This window comes from Oncorhynchus tshawytscha, linkage group LG08, assembly GCF_018296145.1.
Source record: "Oncorhynchus tshawytscha isolate Ot180627B linkage group LG08, Otsh_v2.0, whole genome shotgun sequence".
NCBI lineage: Eukaryota > Metazoa > Chordata > Actinopteri > Salmoniformes > Salmonidae > Oncorhynchus > Oncorhynchus tshawytscha.
In genome coordinates, this window is record NC_056436.1 from 31,884,637 (window position 1) to 31,905,493 (window position 20,857).

The 20,857-nt window shown below is 42.7% G+C and overlaps 2 protein-coding genes across 2 annotated transcripts; both read right to left on the minus strand.

The window, feature by feature from the left end:
• Nucleotides 1-3,905: 3,905 nt before the first annotated feature.
• On the minus strand, nt 3,906-6,304 carry LOC121846895 (C-1-tetrahydrofolate synthase, cytoplasmic-like). Its single transcript, XM_042325422.1, has 3 exons — nt 5,295-6,304; nt 4,905-5,058; nt 3,906-4,804 (listed from the first exon to the last, which is right to left on the minus strand). Exons 1-3 carry the CDS (start codon nt 5,327-5,329, stop codon nt 4,733-4,735), a joined length of 261 nt encoding a protein of 86 aa, XP_042181356.1. The 5' UTR covers nt 5,330-6,304; the 3' UTR covers nt 3,906-4,732.
• Nucleotides 6,305-18,242: 11,938 nt separating this feature from the next.
• On the minus strand, nt 18,243-20,135 carry LOC121846894 (C-1-tetrahydrofolate synthase, cytoplasmic-like). The gene is made up of 4 exons (XM_042325421.1): nt 19,377-20,135; nt 18,949-19,008; nt 18,803-18,856; nt 18,243-18,642 (listed from the first exon to the last, which is right to left on the minus strand). The coding sequence occupies exons 2-4, from the start codon at nt 18,970-18,972 to the stop codon at nt 18,436-18,438; spliced, it is 285 nt and encodes a 94-aa protein (XP_042181355.1). The 5' UTR covers nt 18,973-19,008; nt 19,377-20,135; the 3' UTR covers nt 18,243-18,435.
• Nucleotides 20,136-20,857: the final 722 nt, after the last annotated feature.

Here is a 20,857-nt window from a genome sequence, read left to right on the forward strand (position 1 = left end):
GGTCTCTATGGGATATGGGGTTGCTAGCATCTCATCTGCCTGCTTCAGTCTATTTTCAGGATATTTTTTAGCTTCCATTTGATCAGTTGTAGGGGCAGGGTTTTCGTAAGCCTTAGTTTCTTCTTTACTTGTTTCTATGGTGTCTCTGACCTCAGTGTCCTCTGACTTCATAACACTCACATCCACACTCACTGTTAGTGTCTCAGAGCAATGCCCCTTAACCTCCCTGACAAAATCTAGGGGATGTGGATTAGGATTCATGAGCTCAGTAATATCATCAGCATGTCTGTTAGCCAGGACTATAGTCTCCTCCTCAATGTATTCCTGAGTGCCTCCAATACGCTCCTGGAAGAAAGGAGAGGGCTTTTTGGTTCTGTGCCTCCAGAGATTCGCAGTCTTTTTCTTGGAGGAAATAGCACAAGGAGAATGATCTTGTAGAGAAATCTCTGGTCCTAGCTGTTCTTGCTTTGTTTTTGAATGGTCGCTGGGAGCGATCATGAGCCTTTTGAAGATTCTCCAGGTTTTAACTTTGACCTTTTCATCCTTTCCTTTCATCGCATGAGTGTCCATGCTAGAGCAATTGATAACTTGCTTTTCACTGGTTGTTAACCCATAAACTGCAGTTGGTTGAACAGCAAAGTCTCTGGTTTGCTTGTTGAAAAATGTGATATCATGACCTTCCTTGTCTTCCTTTTCACCAGCTCTCTTCCTCCACCTTCTAATGCAGATGAGTGATGGAGAGAAACATCGCTTCCTTGTGCCTTGTTTTTCCCTCTTGTGCTTTTGGTTTGAATGGTCAGCTTTTACATCACTTTGTTCTGTGGAGAGTGACTTTGTGGTTTCCATTGTGTTTTGTAGTGTTTCCTCCTCTTTGGAATCAGTGGATTTCCGAGGGCTCTTTGTGGTAGATTCCAGTGGAACCTCTTCAAAGATTGTGTCCTGACAGCCAGGCATGGAATCTTCCTTGGTCCCTTTGCCATCCCCTGATCTCTGTCCCCAAGCGCAAGTCTTTCCCTTCCTCTCCATGTCACTGCTAGTCTTTGATTTACCAAGGAGTCGTCGTGGAGGACCTGTCAGCTTTCTCCTCAGCCCCACTCTTCCCTGAGTGTGTCCAATCCAAGCCTCTTTGACTGACATGGTTGATTTATTATCAGACCAGATCTTCAGTTATTTATCTTCCAGAGGAATTTGGATGTGTCAAAACATTACTCAACCATGACACCAGAGGAGAAAATCCTTGAAGACCCTCTGGCAGGATATCAGCCCTATGAATAAAATGCACACATTGATGAATTGTTCGAAAGTGTGAAGATTTGCGCAATCAATAATGTTTTCCTGGTGCAAAAGTAGTAAGCGTGTTTTGAGGTATACATATCAGATACAGGAGTCTCAAAGGAGATGCAATAAATGGCTTTGTTCTTATTTGCAGAAGCACAATATTCATCAATATTACAGCTTCTAACTTTAAAGGTCTTTATTGTCATGAATGAGTCACAATTTTGAGACTAATTATGCCAATTACATCATTTTAACCCAACATTAGTTGTCTATTTTTACCCCATGACTCATCCATGACTCAATGAATATTGAGGTTGTTATCACATTTGCATTTATTAGGCTAATATAGAAGAGATGAAAGGTAGAAGAAGGTTACAATCATGTAAAAGCATTGTGCAAAACAACAATAGGATTTTCTCTCAAATGATACCTTTGGAAGAAATAACTCCTCTCTTCAAATAGTTCCTAACCTAATAAATTACAATTCATTTCAATGAATGAATAATTTAACTGCATCTATTTAAATGGTGAAGTAGCAATTAAAATACAATTATTCAGAAAAAATATATATGTATATAATCATGTTCTACTTACCATTTGTACAACTATGAAAATAGGAAAATATTTCTTAATTTCCCAATGCCATTAGATACATGGTGACACAATACCTGTAGACGTCCTGACAAGCCGCAGTCCGCGTGCAAGTGTCCGACAGAGCTCTCTCAGAGAGCAAGCAGTATGTTTCATTTACATGTTTCAAAGCAGCAGCATCCTACCCGGTTTCCATAGTGACGCATTGATTGGATTGTAGCACGATGCCCTGCCCACTATCACTACAACGTACAGTGCCTTCAGAAAGTATTCACACCCTTTGACTTTTTCACATTCATTTTTTTACAACCTGAATTCAAAATGTATTAAATTGAGATGTTTTTCCGTCTGGCCTACACGCAATAGCCCATAATGTCAAAGTGGATATTTTTGTTGTTGACATTTTTACAAATGTATTAAAAATTAAGAGCTGAAATGTCTTGAGTCAATAAGTACTCAACTCCTTTGTTATGGCAAACCCAAATCAGTTCAGGAGTAAACATTTGCTTAACATAAGTTGCATGGGCTCACTCTGTGTGCAATAATAGTGTTTAACATGCTCTTTTAATGACTGCCTGATTTCTGTACCCCACACATACAATTACCGGTAAGGTCCCTCAGTCAAGCAGTGAATTTCAAACAGATTCAACCAAAGCAGACATTGATGATCCCTTTGAGCATGGTGAAGTTATTAATTACACTTTGGATGGTGTATCTATACACCCAGTCACTACAAAGATACAGGTGTCCTTCCTAACTCAGTTGCCGGAGAGGAAGGAAACCACTCAGGGATTTGACCATAAGGCCAATGGTGACTTTAAAACAGTTACAGAGTTTAATGGCTGTGATAGGAGAAAACTGAGGATGGATCAACAACTTTGTAGTTACTCCACAATACTAACTTAATTGACAGAGTGAAAATATTACAAAACATGCATCCTGTTTGCAACAAGGCACTAAAGTAATACTGCAAGAAATGTGGCAAAGCAATTAACTTTTTTTCCTGATTACAAAGTGTTATGTTTGGGAGAAATCCATTACATAACATTACTGAGTACCACTCTCCATATTTAAGTGGTTGCATAATATTATGGGTATGCTTGTAATCTTTAAGGACTAGGGAGTTTATCAGGATAAAAAATAAAAGGAATGGAGCTAAGCACATGCAAAATACCAGAAAATGGTTGTCTAGCAATGATCAACAATCAATTTGACAGAGCTTGAATCATTTTGAAAATAATAATGGCCAAATGTTGCACAATCCAGGTGTGGAAAGCTCTTAAGAGACTTACCCAGAAAGACACACAGCTGTAATCACCACCTAAAGTGCAACAAATTGTTGACTCTGGTGTGAATACTTACAGAAATATCTCATTTACATATTTCATTTTCAATAAATTTGCAAACATTTCTAAAAGCAAGTTTTCACTTTTGCCATTATGGATTGTGTGTAGATGGATGAGAAAATCCATTTTGAATTCAGCATGTAACACAATATGTGGAATAAGTCAAGGGACATGAATACGTTCTGATGGCACTGTATTTGTGAATTTCTGTTTTCAATTGACACAAAATTGTCACCAATATATAATTATGCACCAAGGCCACCCCCCTCAATTCTGATTGATACTACAATCAGTGTAGACAGATAAATACCTGTCTCAATAACAGGGACAAAGAGGGTAAAGGTTGCAGCCAATACAATATAACGTTTTGTGAATAGTTAAGATTACAGTACTGTTTGTTTTTCCTGCTCTTCTCTAAATTAGCTGCTACCTGGCTCTGATTCTGCATGTAGTTGTGCTGCTAGGCAGATTGCAGCCCCAGCAGGTGGTCCATGTCAGACTCAGCTCTATAATAATTGTAGCTTCTCTGGTCACCAGTCACAAAACTAATGCACACACCAACCTCCTCAGTGGGGAAATCCACTCTAGAAAAAATTATATCACACCTGTGCTATTTATTAAAACCCCCCAAAAATTCCAATGAACAGAGACATTTTCCATTTTAACTTTTTTTTCTCCATTTAATCGTTATTTTCTGATATGTCATATTGATTTTAAGCAACATGCTCAAATTTCACAGAATCAATTGGTTCTGTACAGTACTTTAACAGTATTTGACATGGTCATTCTATATTACAATATAAAATAGAAACAAAAGGAAACATTAAGAGAGGCACAATTAGGACAAATCTTTAAACAACAAGGATGGTCAATGTCAGAAGTTTTTATAATGCAGCAATGTCCGAATTTGTTCTGCTTAATTTTCAACTCTGTTTTGAATCTTTACCAGTCCATAGCAGTAGACAGAGTCTGATTTACACACAAATAACCACCCGATGATCTGAGACTTCCCTCTCCCTAGGGTCTCCTTGCCATGCACAGTATTATCAGACACAACACTGTACTTCTGGAGGGATAAGATACAGTAGCTTCTGGGAAGGTTTGTTTATTTTTAGAGGTGATTATTGAAGGAATGTTAAGTAGGTCATTTCTCCCTGTTAGAATACTAATACAGAGTTAGTCTCGAGGGACAAACGGTTTAAGTTTCTTTACATTTACCCTTCAGTGGCCACACGCAGAGCAAAATTAATTATTGACAGGCGTCAGAGACTGAGTGAAAAATAAAGGACATTATTGACAGGGGAGGGAAGAGCTTCGAGTTATTGCTCCACCACATTTCATTAGGGCTTGTTGTGGGGGCTGCAGACTACAGACCAGGGAGAGATCGAAAGAGAGAATATCCAGAATCATCACTGACATCAAGCATATCTGTAAACTAGTATGGGTTGTTGTATTGATGTTGTTCATATAGCTGTAATGTTAGCGGATTCCTTCAGGTACACAGGGTGGAGCACCAATTAGAATAGTCCGTTGACCTGCTCAGTCTCAGGGTCCAGGTCAATGTCGTAGCAACATGGCCTTGTGGGCATCTAGGATGGGGCAGAAAAAAATAACAATATCAGTATATTTGTGTCCTCTGATCAAGAGATTGATTCAGTTGATTCTCTGTTGAGGCCAGTGCTTTCTTACCATGCCAACCAGAGGGTAGAGGAACCCAGCACCCACACTGGCACGAATGTCCCTGATGGGCAGGACGAACCCTGTGGGCACCCCCTTTTTATCCGCCTCGTGGGACAGGGACAGATGAGTCTTTGCCATGCAGATGGGCAGATTCCCCAAAGCCCTGGACAAGACAATAATGGCATTCAATGAAAGGAGATTAAAACCTCAAATAGAAATGCAAGTCTGACAGAATTTCACCAACAAAAATAGTCTGGCCTTAAGTCTCTTTTTTTTTCTTGAACCTTCAAGGATGAAGTTGACAACGAAAGGCCCAGGTCCTTGAGTAGAATGAGCTCCAGATATCATGTAAACAAATAACCATCTCGATTAAAATCCTTGGTCTCATAGCCATTGTACCCATTTGGTGTCAAGCTCCACCTTGTGCTGGGCATCTGGCAGCCGCTCTATGTTATCAGCCCCGTAGAGCTTCTGAGCAATGATCCGGATCTTCTCCACAATGGGCAGCTAAAAGTGATTCAGACAGACAAACACACACATATGCATGACATATGAGTACCATAAAACTGGTTCAGGTCATCTACACGGATTCGTCAACATGTTTCAATTTAGTGCATTTGCAACAGTACCAACCCACTGGGCACACCACATCATTTTAACGTGGACAATTGGGTAATATTTGGTTGAGACGTTGGTCAATGAGTAAGTTGAATTTCCAGTGTGTTATCACTATGCTTTCAACCATATAAAAGCACAACCAAATTCCAATCGAAAAACAAAGTCCCATTTTTGGTTTAGTTGTCACACATGCTGTTCCAGATTCTGCACAGTACAACAGCAACAGCAACTGTGAAGATCTCCACAGACCTGAGACGACCCATGCATGATATCTTGAACATGCACGCTTAATAGGATTACATAAGAACAAATGTATAGTCACATTAACCTCAATGTGGCCATGGATGTGTTACTCATTTTAAGGTTGAATGTTACAAACTAATGTAAGATAGCCTTAACATTAGGCTATTTACTATATTTCATGTAAAAGTCATATTAACTTGTGTTTGGTTGACAACACAACCAAACATCAACATTTAAAGGATATGCATCTACTGCTTGTATAGTTCCATCTGAGCCACTGGCTTAATCCCATTCTTTATCATTTATTTTTGGTTGAGTTGGAGCTGTGAATCCAGCATATCATTTGTTAACAAGTTAATAGGCTATATATTTTACACGACACAAGCAGGTGTGCTGCTCGTCGAACATCTCATTCCAAAATCATGGGCATTAATATGGAGTTGGTCCCCCCTTTGCTACAATAAGTCTCTACTCTTCTGCGAAGGCTTTCCACTAGATGTTGGAACATTGCTGTGGGGACTTGCTTCCATTCAGCCACATGAGCATTATTGAGGTCGGGCACTGATGTTGGGTGACTAGGCCTGGCTCACAGTCGGAATTCCAATTCATCCCAAAAATGGTCGATGGGGTTGAGGTCAGGGCTCTGTGCAGGCCAGTCAAGTTTTTCCACACAGATCTCGACAAACCATTTCTGTATGGACCTCGCTTTGTGCACGGGGGCATTGTCATGCTGAAACAGGAAAGGGCCTTCCCCAAACTGTTCCCACAAAGTTGGAAGCACAGAATCGTCTAGAATGTAATTGTATACTGTAGCGTTAAGATTTCCCTTCACTGGAACTAAGGGGCCTAGCCCCACACCATCATTCCTCCTCCATCAAACTTTACAGTTGACACTGCATTCGGGCAGGTAGTGTTTTCCTGGCATCCACAAAACCCAGATTTGTCCATCGGACTGCCAGATGGTCAAGCGGGATTCATCACTCCAGAGAAGGCATTGCTCCAGAGTCCAATGGCGGCGAGCTTTACATCACCCCAGTCGCAACGGTTGTCATTGCGCATGGTTATCCTAGGCTTGTGTGCGGCTGCTCGGCCATGGAAACCCATTTCATGAAGCTCCCAGCGAACAGTTCTTGTGCTGACATTGCTTCCAGGGGCAGTTTGGAACTCGGGATTGAGTGTTGCAACCGAGGACTTTCACGTGCTACGCGCCTCAGCTCTCGGCGGTCCCGTTCTGTGAGCTTGTGTGGCTCACCACTTCGAGGCTGAGTCGGCAAATTCTCCTAGATGTTTCGACTTCACAATAACAGCACTTACAAGCAGACATTTTACAAACTGACTTGTTGGAAAGATCGCATCCTATGACGGTGCCAAATTAAAAGATACTGAGCTCTTCAGTACGGGCCATTCTACTGCCAATGTTTGTCTATGGAGGTTGCGTGGCTGTGTGCTCAATTTGATACACCTGTCAGCATTGGGTATGGCTGAAATAGCCAAATCCTCTAATTTGAAGGGGTGTCCACATACTTTTGTGTATATATAGTGTATTTCAAAAGTGATATTGAATAGTGTTTGGTTGTCAATGCAACTAAATATCAACATTTGAAGGAGATTTATATTGTGCTTGGCTAATTCCATCTGTGCCACTGACTAGTCTTCAATTTCAGTTTGTCTACAAAGTAATCATTTATATGTTGGATTCACATTTCCATCTCAACCAAAATTCTAAGTTAAAGAATAGGACTAAAGCAAATAAAACTTTATTTAAAGTGCATTTAAAGTTTGATTTGATGTAGTCCTATTGTTTAACTTAGATTTTTAGTTGAGATGGAGACGTAAATCCAACATCAATTATTCATTTGCAAACAAACTGGAATTAAAGCCAGACTAAGGCAGTGGCACAGATAGAACTTTTTTTCTGATAGTGGATATAACGTTGAAGATCTGACGTTTTAAAGGTACAAATTCAACATATTTTATACAAGGTTTTTCCTATGTTGAAATTTGGTTACCATGACATAATCCTTTGGTTTAAACTTGACCCTCAACAGTTTACGTCGATTACTTTTTTCAAATTCAATGTATTTTCCACATAGATTCCACTTTACAGTACATTGACAAATTATGTTGAAATAATGTTGATTCAACCAATTTGTGCCCAGTGGGAAGCCATTGCATAGCCTATATCAGGAATCAACCAATATTCCACTGCTCCTCTGATTCCCCTTGTGCTCTCAGTCAGTCGCATGGGCAGTCACCAATCACCAGAGGGGCATACAGCAGCAGTCCTGCTCCTGTCTCTGACAGATCCACTGTAGTGGAGAATAGAGCCATTTCACATTTCGACTAACCTCGACTCAGGGGTCACAGGCACATCTCTCCTCACCTGTCAGTCGCACATTGACTGATGGAGTGACATGGGGTTGATGTATGGATACTCTGCGATGAAAACAGTCATCGGAGCATAAGAAGTGAATCAGTGATTTAATCTACGGACATGACACAAGACTGATAGTGAGATGGTATGAATGGAAGTCCAGCCAGTGAACAGTCAAGATGAGAAAAACATTTACGACCTGAGCAGGATGAAAATCAATGCACCTATGTTATAAAGTGAAAACCAAGGTCTTTCAGTAAGGTCCAACGCTTGCTTTACCTCTACATCATAGAGAAACTTGAAGTCGCTGGGGGCCTCAGAAGCCCTCTGCACAGCCTGTCCCAGGGCCACAGCACCAGATCAGCCCATTGAGAGCAGCGCACCGCATCAAAGGCTCCCACTGCCTTGGCCAGGCTACAGATCAGGTCCAGCTCTGATTTCAGTGTCTGTCCTGCAGTCAGGGTCACAAAGGTCAGAGGTCAAAGCACTAATACACAGGACAATAGGGGTAAAATAGTTTCAGATGCTAACCATGACTAGGACTTACTTGAAATAATTTATTTTTGTTGACGGCCACCACCACTGGCACTCCAAAGTGTGTGGCATTTTCCACCTGTTTCCTCATGTTACTGCAACCCTTCCCGAGAAGCTCAAGGTTCTACGCAAGAACACACAATGGGTCTTGTTGATATATAGCCATTACATAACATATTGTGTATACTCTGCCTTTGTAGGACACCCCAGTGACCTTGACGAGCAAGTTAAGTGCAGCCATTTTCTACTTGCATCAATGATCACATGTAAGCAGTATGCACTGGTCCATGTAAATGAAGGGAGCTTGTGACCTGGACCTAATTGCACTCCATAATGGATGGGCCTGGGTAATTCAGATCAACTAATAGCATCAGATGAGAATTAAACCAGGTCACAAGACAGAGCGAATACCACGCTCATGCCCTTGATGCCTTCTAATGAATGATTGAGTCTTTAGTGCAGATGATGGGTAATATGTCATTAACAAAATATTTTCATAAAGGGGAAGTGACACATTTAGGATGGATGCCCTTTCATTGATGTGATGAGGTGTGAAGGGGGAGGGGCTGAAGTTAAGACAGTGGGGGTGAGGGGCGGAGTAGTGTCTTAACTCTTCCACATATTCTTTGGGCAGGGGCAGTCCAGCAGTAACCTGCAGCAAGGGAGAAGTCCAGTCAAAAAGCCACCAAACTAGCATAAGCAATTATGGGATCAATCCCTACCCAATGACGTGAAACTTAGTAGTGTTTGTGGGGGTAGAGCTAAAGCAGCAGCAGAGTGAATATGAATGAGGTCTTCCTGTGTGACCGCCAAACAGCAGGAAATGTAATTACATTCTCAGCAGTGCACCTGCATTCATTGACGTGGGATAGAACATTCCATACGAGAAGATATGTGACAATAACGTGTGAACATTCTCTAGGCTGATCTGATGATTATTATTCACTGCAGTGAGCAACCATTCTTTTTCCTTTGAGGGTAAAAACCTGTCCTTCGATAGTTCTTTCTGAAGCAGTCTTTCTGAAAGCTGCCCGTTGGCACCACCGTTAGGACAGAGATGGAAAGATATTCGGAGACCCCCGGTAAACTGTGCAGTCACTCACCATTGGCCCATCTCCATGCACCTCTGTGCATGGGGCGGCAGGTAGCCTAGTGGTTAGAGCGTTGGACTAGTAACCCGAAAGGTTGCAAGATCGAATCCCCGAGCTGACAAGGTAAAATAATCTGTGGTTCTGCCCCTGAACAAGGCAGTTAACCCACTGTTCGTTCCTAGGCCGTCATTGAAAATAAGAATTTGTTCTTAACTGACTTGCCTAGTTAAATAAAGGTAAAATAAAAACAATTTATAAAACATCTTCATGGTTCGGACAGTGGCCACCAGGACCACCACGTGAGGCCGGAGTAGCGGCATTTGATGTTGAAGAATGTCTCCATGCCGATGTAAGCACCGAACCCAGCCACCGTCGCTATCCCATGAGAGAGACAACCAACACTCACATTGCATGACTCGTTCATAGCTTTGTTTCTTGCCAAGGCTGTGTGTTTTAGCTCCACTTACCCACAAAGCCCTCCTGGCCGACCAGCTTCAGGGCTATCTTATCAGCCAAGATGGAGGAGTTGCCATGGGCGATGTTGGCGAAGTGTCCGGCATGGACGAACACAGGTGTTTTCTGTTGAGAGAAATGCCTCAGTCACACAGCAGCAGAACATAGACAGACTGTGGCAATGTCACCACTCAGACTCACAGCAGTCAGTCTACCACATCAAAAGCCATACCGACTCAGAATCCCTTATCTGCAGTCAACATAAGTTTAGCTAAGCAAGTTCTAGGCTTTGAAATATCTGTTGATTAGACCAAATCCTGCCTCTGTACTTCTCAAAAGAGATATAGGGGATTAGTAACTAAACTAAAAAACAGCCACAAGCAGATGCCTTCTGTCTATTCCAGACTGCGTTATCACTGCTCCGGGATAATGTAGGAAGCCTCACATCCACACTACCCTAACCAATTAATCTAAAACCCATTTTCCCACGCTGCTTTGCTTTCCTCTCCTCCAGTCGCCGGGCCAGTACAGTTCAGCCCCCCCGGCTCTGTGGCCCCCACCCACCTCCAAAGTCTGCATCAGGTTGGGCTTGATGGCATCCCTCTTCAGCACAGTCAGGGCTCCGCTCGCACCCTGTACAGAGTGAAAGCATAGGAAGAACCTTTCAAGCCCAGAATCAACAAGCACTCATCACAAACCTCAATCCAAACACTGATCATTGCACAACCACAGTAAAATGTTGTCAAAAACAGAGCAATTGAATGTGTTGACGGCCTATGTATTGGTTAACAGTGAAGGAAAAAGACTAGGGCCACTGACCAGATCCTCTGTGGTGATGGGCTGCCCGCTGCAGCTGGTGGCCACCACCTTGGCCAGGCGCTGGCGCATGTCCACCAGGCTGCTGGTGAGAGCCAGCACTGGCCACCGAGATGCTGAACTGGGCCTGGGGGAGAGGGACAGAACAGGAGTCAACATGTCAGTATTGGGTGACTAACTAATGGTCAACTAGTGTGTCCCTTCTCAGTCGGTGATTGGCCAACGGTGATCTTCCTCAGGAAACGATCATTGGTGTCCAACACTGAAAATGACACAAAGACCCATAAAACATTTTATTTCTCATGATTTTTGATAATATGCAGTATGCACAATAACAGCTGCTTGTGTCTCCCAGACACAGTGCCAGACACCTCCATGCCAGGTAAGAGAGTCTGGGTCCATGTCCAGGTGGGCGACACGGTTGATCTCCTCAGTGAGAGTGGTGGGGTCAGTCTTTTCAATGCACACTCTCTATAGGAGTCATACACACAGACACTTGCAGAGAAATTCTCTCACTAGCACAGCCAAGATGATAACGGCATTATCCAATTGTCATCCAATGAGCCGTTCTTTGTTCTGATGTTTTTACCTTCAGTCTGTTTATCTGGATGGGGAAGAACATCCGCTGACCTCCACTAAGGGGGACCAGACGGTTATATAAAGCCTGTGGGAGAGGTAATAAAAGAGAAAGATAAGAAATGGACTGACACACATACATGAAATACCACCTTGTGCAGTGCAACCTTTCTCAACAACAGAGGTTGAGAGAGAGAGTTCACCTTGTCTATTTGAGTGGATTCGTGGAACACGCGGGCGTCACTGGCTGCCGCCACCAGGTTGTTGGCAGCTGTGATGGCATGGATATCGCTAGTGAGGTGGAGGTTGAACTGGAATCAGAATTAAGCTATATGGTCAGACACAGGCGAAGACGGTGAGCTTCATGTGTGCCCCCAGAGCCTGGACCAGTCCTATGGTGGTGGTGCTTTTTCCCTCCCCAAGCAGGGTGGGGTTGATTCTAGAGATACAGATAACATTAACACTGGTGTGAAAAGTTTCAGAGAGCATAACAGATCATCAATCTTGATAAATCAAGAGTTCTGTACCAGGCCACTGTAGTGACAAGGAGCACATTTGTACATTACACCTACAGCATGATAGAAAAATAACAGATTCAAGTCAAGAACAAAAGGTTATTGTACCCAGTACAAAATAACTAGCGAGACAGACAGACCGAGCGTACCCAGCAACCACCACGTATTTCCCATCAGGCTGTGCCCGCAGGCGTTTGAGGATGTCCAGCTGCACCTTGGCCTTGGTCTTCCCATAGAGCTCCACCTCTTCCAACAGCAGCCCCACCCCCCTGGCCATCCGGTCGATGGGCTTGAGTGCGCAGGAACCTGAGCTCACGATGTCACTAAGGGCCACAGTGGGGTCACACTCATTTAGTCAGCAGTAACAGCAGACAGAAAATGTTCCGCAAGCCTCTGAGGACCAAGTTTAGGGCTTTCCACCATGAAGGTAGAGACTCAAGACTAGAGCCTCCTCAGTTAGTGGATGCTTGAATTATTCAGCAACAGTATGGAGGAGTATTAAAAGTATGACTAAGTGACTACGAAATAGAGTGATTCCACATCAGAGAAGGTAGGCAGAGGATGAGGGGACCAAACTTGGCACCGGCAGGTTGAGCTTGATGTAGGTGATGCTCCACTTGCCTGGCTGGTGAGACTCCAGGAATCGCTTGGCACTGTGTTCTGGAGATGAAGAAAAGTCGCAAACCACACAGCCAATAAAAAGCTCTGACTACACGTTCAGCTTGGAATTTGTACATAACTCGAAGGCAATTTGCTATGGTTCTGCCTTATGGACAAAAGCTATTAATTCTAAGGGAATGTGCTCTGAGCAACCGTGGACTGCACAGTGCCATAAAAGTGAATAAAAAGAAAAATTGCTTTCCATTCATTCATGTCGTTAGAATGCAATTGCCTCAGCTCAGAGGATTACCAGACAGAGGGAAATTAGCTTCTGAAGGAACACCTTATCTACTACAAAATGCTCCACAGTCTTTTTTTCCATAATGTCATGCTGCGGAAACAGGTGAATAACATTGATAAGGCCACAGGACAGGGAGTTGTTCCATCACAAACAAAATGACCACCAACTTTTCCCCTGAAATGTGAATTCTCACAGGATGAATTTTGGAGGTGAAGTGTTTTGTGTAATTACTAGTAGGGGTGACACTACCTTCGAAGCAGAGGTGGATCGGTAAGCTACACTCACGTCATGAGTAACTTTGGCTGAGATTTGAGGACTTGTATTCCAAGGCTTTAGCTTGGTGGGCTACCGTATTCTTGAGGCATACAGAATTCCCGTGTTCAGTCATTGGTTCCACTCCTCCTGGTACGAGAGTGATGAAGCCAGCCTGCTCCTTAGCAGAGGAGTATTGCACATCCCCCACCTCGCGCTTCCCACTGGGTCTCGTCCCATCTTAGAAGGTCAAAACAAGCGTAAGTGCCCCTAAACTTTACCCATAAATAAAAGTTGCCAGCTCCATGGGGAACTGATGACACACTAATGGTTAGCTCACATATTTGTTCTAAAAAGAAAGAATACTTGTCAAAAGGGAAACCAATGGAGGGGACCATACTAACCTAGGATGTGATTAATGCCACAGTCGATGACCACCGCTCCTTTCTTTACCCAATCTCCCGTCACCATCTCTACTTTCCCGAGCCCAACCACCAAGATGTCAGCTCTGCCCACCTGCAAAGAGGGGATTGGATGGATCTCCTCAAAATACTATATTAATGTATTTCGTGGAATGAGTCTGTCAATCTAATGTACATTAGTGCTGCTGTATATGGGATCTGTATGTGACATATTACTACCTGTATACATGATCGTGACGAGTTGGATGTAGTAATGGCCTGTATGACAGGTTATGGTTGTGAGTGTGTTCATGTTCTGAGTGAGCTTGTGACATGTTCTGGGCTTGGGTTTACCTCAGCAGCGAGGTCAGCAGTTTTTGAATGGCAGGTTGTCACGGTAGCGTGGTTCCACAGCAGCAGGTCATGCATGGGCGCACCCACAATCTTACTGCGGCCAATCACTACAGTTTTCTTCCCAGCCACTGACACACAATCATTAAATTGAGCACTTTTACATACCTCTTATGAACTTTGAGGGGTTCTGGACTGGATCTGACAGACATTTTGGTGTACAAAGCGATCTGAAAGTCGTAGGGTCCAGTGCCTTATAGTACCAGAAAGCCCCAGCTGTCCGCTCTCCACAACCACTCTGTCAGCGGAGCAGACTTGAAGTGTCAGGTTTCACACTCTACATTTGCATAGAGAATGACGTGTCACATTTTCTGGCCTATCCAGACAAATAATAGATTTGCTCTCCCTCTAAACGACGGGAGCCCAATTATGGATACTGCATATGAAAGAGGATAGTCTAGCGATTCCAGCAGTTGTGGTTTCATCTCATTATAACCACTTTCACTTGGTCACTTTGTGCATAAAGCTGAAGTTCTAACGAGTCTGCAGTAATTTGAATGGTGTCTCTGCATCATCACTCAGAGGAGACTTTACAGAAAATGCTCTGTCATCAGTTATATGAAATGGGGCCACATTTGTACACGAACTAAATATGATCATATTTATTTTCCAGTTCTAAGAAAATTTCAATCTTAAGTCATTCGTAATTTGATTGTTACTATATTTTAAAAGCTTTTCAGTCATTTCAAGTCCTATTTCCACACTTTTGTTGAAGATTTTTGTTATATTTTCACAATATTTGTAAGATGTACTTGAGCTTGTACTTGAGCTCACCTCAAAAGTAAGTTCAACTCAGCAATTTATAATTATTTCTACCAGAAAGGTGAGTTCTCGTCCTTTCTAGAACCTAGGCAGCATTACTAGTTTTTGTTTATGGGCATCATGAAAAAGTTTAACTTTTGGCTATGTCAATTTAGGCGGAAATCTATATTTTGCATTATCATTCAAGTCAAGTGATTCAGCTGACTGGCATTTAGTCCTATTTTCTCCACTGTACCCACCAGTCTGTCTGATGAGCTCCATGCACCCGTTAGGAGTACAGGGGATGAAACAGTCACCCAGGTCCCCACGGGACAATTTCCCTGCATTTATACTAGTCAGACTGGGAACACACAAACAGTACACTCATTATCAGCATCCGGTTTCTGATCAACAATTCTAACCACTAAGAGTTAGTCATACTTACACATACAGTGGGGTCTGAAATTATTGACACCTTTGATAAAGATGAGCAATAATGATTTTTTAAAAAAAATTGTTTATTCAAATACTAAGCTATATTATATGCTCAAAAACATTCTGGAAATTATATAATTTTATACTAATACAATTGCTCAGAGAAAGAGTTTTTGTTTAATAAGTCATATTTTTTCTAAAACAAAGTAGGGGGTCGAAATTATTGACACCCTTAAAGATTCTTAGAAATAAAAAGTCAAAAGTTTAGTATTTGGTCCCATATTCACAACATGCTTCTGATGCTACAAACTTGTTGGATGCATTTGTAGTTCATTTTGGAGTCATTTTTATTCTAAATAAGAATAGAATGTTTTTATTTTACCTTTATTTAACTAGGCAAGTCAGTTAATTAAGAACAAATTCTTATTTTCAATGACGGCCTAGGAACAGTGGGTTAACTGCCTGTTCAGTGGCAGAATGACAGATTTGTACCTTGTCAGCTCGGGAATTTGAACTTGCAACCTTCCGGTTACTAGCCCAACGCTCTAACCACTAGGCTCCCCTGCTACCCCAGGTTAGCCTAGTGGTTCTAAACACTACTATATTAATGTGGATCCTATCATGATCATGGATAATCCTGAATGAGTCGTGAATAATGATGAGTGAGAAAGTTAGAGGTCAAAGATCATACCCCCGTTATTGGTAATGGTGAGAGGTTAGCATATCTTGGGGGTACTCATCATTATTCACGATTACTCATCATTATTCACATTAAACAAAATCTTTCTCTGAGCAATTGTGTTAGTATGAAATTATATAATTCCCCCATTTTTTTGCAGCTTTAAGGGAATATTGAGAAAACATCCTGGGTGAAGCTGCTACTACAGAACAATAATGTTTCATTCTATTGTTAATGTCGGCGTCTTCCCAACCTTGATACAGTATTTTTTCAATTTAATGACATTTTTGTTAAATTTAACTAGGCAAGTCAGTTAAGAACAAATTGTTATTTACAATGACGGCCAAACCCGGACGACGCTGGGCCAATTGTGTGCTGCCCTATGGGACTCACTGGCAGATGTGATACAGCCTGGATTTGAACCAGGGACTATAGTGACTTCATTTCACATGAATGAGCAGGGGCTCAGCCATCGGTGGGTCTGGGGGGGACATAGGCCCACCCGCTTGGGCGCCAGGCCCACCTACTGGGGAGCCAGGGCCAGCCAATCAGAATGAGTTTTTCCCCACAAAAAGGCTTTATTACAGACAGAAATACAACTCTGTTTCATCAGCTGTCTGGGTGCCTCGTCTCAGATGATCCCACAGGAAAAGAACCTGGATGTGGAGGTCCTGGGTTGGTGTGGTTACATGTGGTCTGCGGTTGTGAGGCCGGTTGGATGTACTGCCAAATTCTGCCAAAACATGAGGCGGCTTATGGTAGAGAAATTAACATTCAATTCACTGGCAACAGTTTTGGTGACATTCCTGCAGTCAGCATGACAATTGCATGCTCCCTCAACTTGAGTCATCTGTGGCATTGTGTTGTGTGACAAAACCGGAGATTGTAGATTGGTCTTATTGTCCCCAGCACAAGATGCACCTGTGTAATTATCATGCTGTTTAATCATGCCACATCTGTCGGGTGGATGGACTTTCTTGGCAAAAGAGAAATGCTCACTTACAGAGATGTAAACAAATTTGTGCACAAACTTTGAGAGAAGCTTTTCATGCGTATGGAACATTTCTGGGATCTTTTATACCAGCTCATGAAACATGGGACCAACACACATGTTGCATTTATATTTTTGTTCAGTATAGATTCAGCCGCGCGCCGATTTGTTCTTGAGCGGATGCTCAAGGTTTAGTAATATTTGACTAAACCTAGGTAACATTTGTATACAGTCAGACATACAATATCTCTCTATATTACAGTGCATTAGGAAAGTATTCAGATCCCTTAACTTTTTCCACATTTTATTACGTTACAGCCTTATTCTGAAATTGATTAAATTTATTTTGTTCCTCAGTCTACACACAATACCACATAATGACAAAGCAAAAACAGCTGTTTTTTTAAAGATATTTTAGCTAATTTATTAAACAGAAATACCTTATTTACATAAGTATTCAGACCCTTTGCTATGAGACTCGAAATTGAGCTCAGGTGCATCCTGTTTCCATTGATCATCTTGAGATGTTTCTACAACTTGGGAGTCCACCTGTGGTAAATTCAATTGATTGGACATGATTTGGAAAGGCACACACCTGTCTATATAAGGTCCCAAAGTTGACAGTGCATGTCAGAGCAAAAACCAAGCCATGAGGTTGAAGGAATTGTCCATAGAGCTCCGAGACAGGATTGTGTCGAGGGCACAAATCTGGGAAAGGGTACCAAAAATGTTCTGCAGCATTGAAGGGCCCCAAGAACACAGTGGCCTCCATCATTCTTAAATGGAAGAAGTTTGGAACCACCAAGACCCTTCCTAGAGCTGGCCCACAGGCTGGGAAGACTGAGCAATCGGGGGAGAAGGGCCTTGGTCAGTGAGGTGACAAAGAACCCGATGGTCACTCTGACAGAGCTCCAGAGTTCCTCTGTGGAGATGGGAGATCCTTCCAGAAGGACAACCATCTCTGCAGCACTCCATCAATCAGGCCTTTATGCTAGAGTAGCCGACGGAAGCCACTCCTCAGTAAAAGTCACAGGACAGCCCGCTTGTTTACCAAAAGGCACCTAAAGGACTCAGAACATGAGAAACAAGATTCTCTGATCTGATGAAACCAAGATGGAACTCTTTGGCCTGAATGCCAAGTGTCACATCTGGAGGAAACCTTGCACCATCCCTTCGGTGAAGCATGGTGGTGGCAGCATCATGCTGTGAGGATGTTTTTCAGCGGAAGGGACTGGGAGACTAGTCAGGACTGAATGAAAGATGAATGGAGCAAAGTACAGAGAGATTCTTGATGAAATCCTGAGCGCCCATTCAACCTGACAGAGCTTGAGACGATCTGCAGAGAATAATGGGAGAAACTCCCCAAATACAGGTGTGCCAAGCTTGTGGCGTCATTATACTTCACAAATTCAACTAGAACGCTTCGAGAATGGCAAAGATGTGGATGTGAAATCTCCATGATTTGCCGGAGTGTCACAAAATAAAATGAAAACCGTTTTTGAGAGTTTATCACAGTTTGATTGACAGTAAACTGGTCACACAGAACATGACAAACATGTTGAAACATCTTAGTGCTTTCCCATCCACATCCTTCTCTGGGGGCGCAGCGTTAGTCACCTTCTCGGTATCTATTTTGTGGATGGAGTCTAGAGGCAGCTGAACGATGAGGCCATGGATAGCAGAGTTCTCATTCACCTCCGTAATGCTGTGCAGAACCTACAGAGATGTGGGGTGTGTAAAAGAGAGAGGAAGGGAAAGAAATCAAAAGAAAGTGAATGACTGAGACAAAGAGAGCGACAGAAAGTGGCCTGCAGGGACCACAAGGAAGAAACGCTATGCAAGCTGTGAAGTCAACCCCCTCAGGATCCCTCCTCACCTCATCCTCTGTGGCAGTCCTCGGGAGCCTTAGGTGTGTGGCATTTATTCCAATCTACAATAGGCACAAGAAAGAGAGTTTATGAAGTGAACAGGGAACAACGTGGAACATGTATCAAACATAAATAATCATGTCAAACTATTTACCTCGGCTGCTGCCTTCAGCTTCATGCTGATGTAGAGGCTTGAATCATCTCAGTCCCCCACCTGAAAAGTACACAGCACATTGGAGCAAATAAGTAGTCTTCATTTGTTGCAATAATGATTGAATAACCAATGTCAGTTATTATGTACATTACGTTTCATAATTCAACTATATAAGTATAAGAATGGAATAAATTCTCCTCTCCACTCTGAGCGAGTGGTTCTGAATCTGCCTGAGGAAAGATATGACCCCCAAGCTTTATTCTGTATCCCTTTTAGCACACAACACAAATTCGTTACCATCTCAAGTACACTCAAATGATACAAATACTACCCATAGACAATCTAAGGAAACAGGCCATGGGAAAATAGGCTACATGGACAGAATCAAGATTTGAACTGCAGCCCTAAACACAAACTCTTGCTCTTACCTGTAACACAACCAGACCTGGTCGAAAGTTAGGGTCCTGAGACTTCATCTGCTCCACATTCTTCTTCAGCCTCTCCCTCACCTGGCTGTGGACATAAGACAAGCTACAGTCTCACAAAGAGAAAGCAGGGGGACCATTACTCGGGGGTAGAACCTGGATGGTCTTACAGGGACGTGGTGTTCCCAGACACCACTGAAGCCATGGACCTCCATCCTCCAACTGTCCACAGCACAACTCAGATCTTTGGAGGAGGTGAGGTGCAGCATGATTACCAGCTGAGGGACAACTCCAGGAGTATGGCAAAGAGCAACCCTTGGAGTGCAATGCTAGGAAAGAGCCCTTATAGCGCTAAGAGAGTCAGACCACAGGCAACCTTGGGTGTAATAGCTGGTTATTTTGGCATGGGAGAGGACAGCAATATATGATATGTGACAGAGAAAGTCTTGCTAAGGAATTAGACTGTTACACTAAGTGATGTCCATGTAAATTCACCAGCCCAGCCAAATGAAGGCCTCTTAAGAGATGGGGCATCTCAGAAATGTCTCATCTTAGGCCCTTTTCTATCAACTAAACAGTTATTAGAGAGAGAGAGAGAGTGAGAGATGTTAGGGTCGTCAGCATCTCATCCTGGCTTGGCGGTATTCACATGAAAAAGGAATGGATCAATGGCACATTCTATTACATAATAATTGGCTCTCGAGTGACGCGGTGGTCTAAGGCACTGCATCTCATTGCAAGAGAAGTCACTACAGTCCCTGGTTCAAATCCATGCTGTATCACATCCACCCGTGATTGGGAGTCCCATAGGGTGGCACACAATTGGCCCAGCGTCGTCCGGGTTTGGCCGTCATTGTAAATAACAATTTGTTCTTAACTGACTTGCCTAGTTAAATTTAACATGCATGTGGCTGTTGTTCACCATGTACAATGTCTGCAGAATGCAACAGAACGTAGAGATAAGTGAGAAAACCAAACTGCTACGAGGAAGCTATGTCAAAGGTTTACACAAAATCAACATCATAGTGCTTTCTAAACCCTCTGCACAAGAGCTGTGTGCTAGTCGAGCAGTTACAAGTTACAAAAATGTGCGTGATACACTTGCTGTGGTCGCCCAGCAGCAGCACCATTTTGATCCAACAGACATGGTCAGAAATATTACAGAAACGGACAGTAAATCTCTTACGCAGAAACGTCTTATCCACTGATGATTTGGGCTGGCATTGTTGGCTGAAAGAAAGTTCATCCCGAGACAACAATTCAATTCAAGGGGCTTTATTGAACTTGTTCTCAACTAGCCTACCTGGTTAAATAAAAGTGAAAAAAATAATAATAATAATTGGCATGGGAAACATACAGTGGGGCAAAAAAGTATTTAGTCAGCCACCAATTGTGCAAGTTCTCCCACTTAAAAAGATGAGAGAGGCCTGTAATTTTCATCATAGGTACACTTCAACTATGACAGACAAAATGAGAAAAAAAAT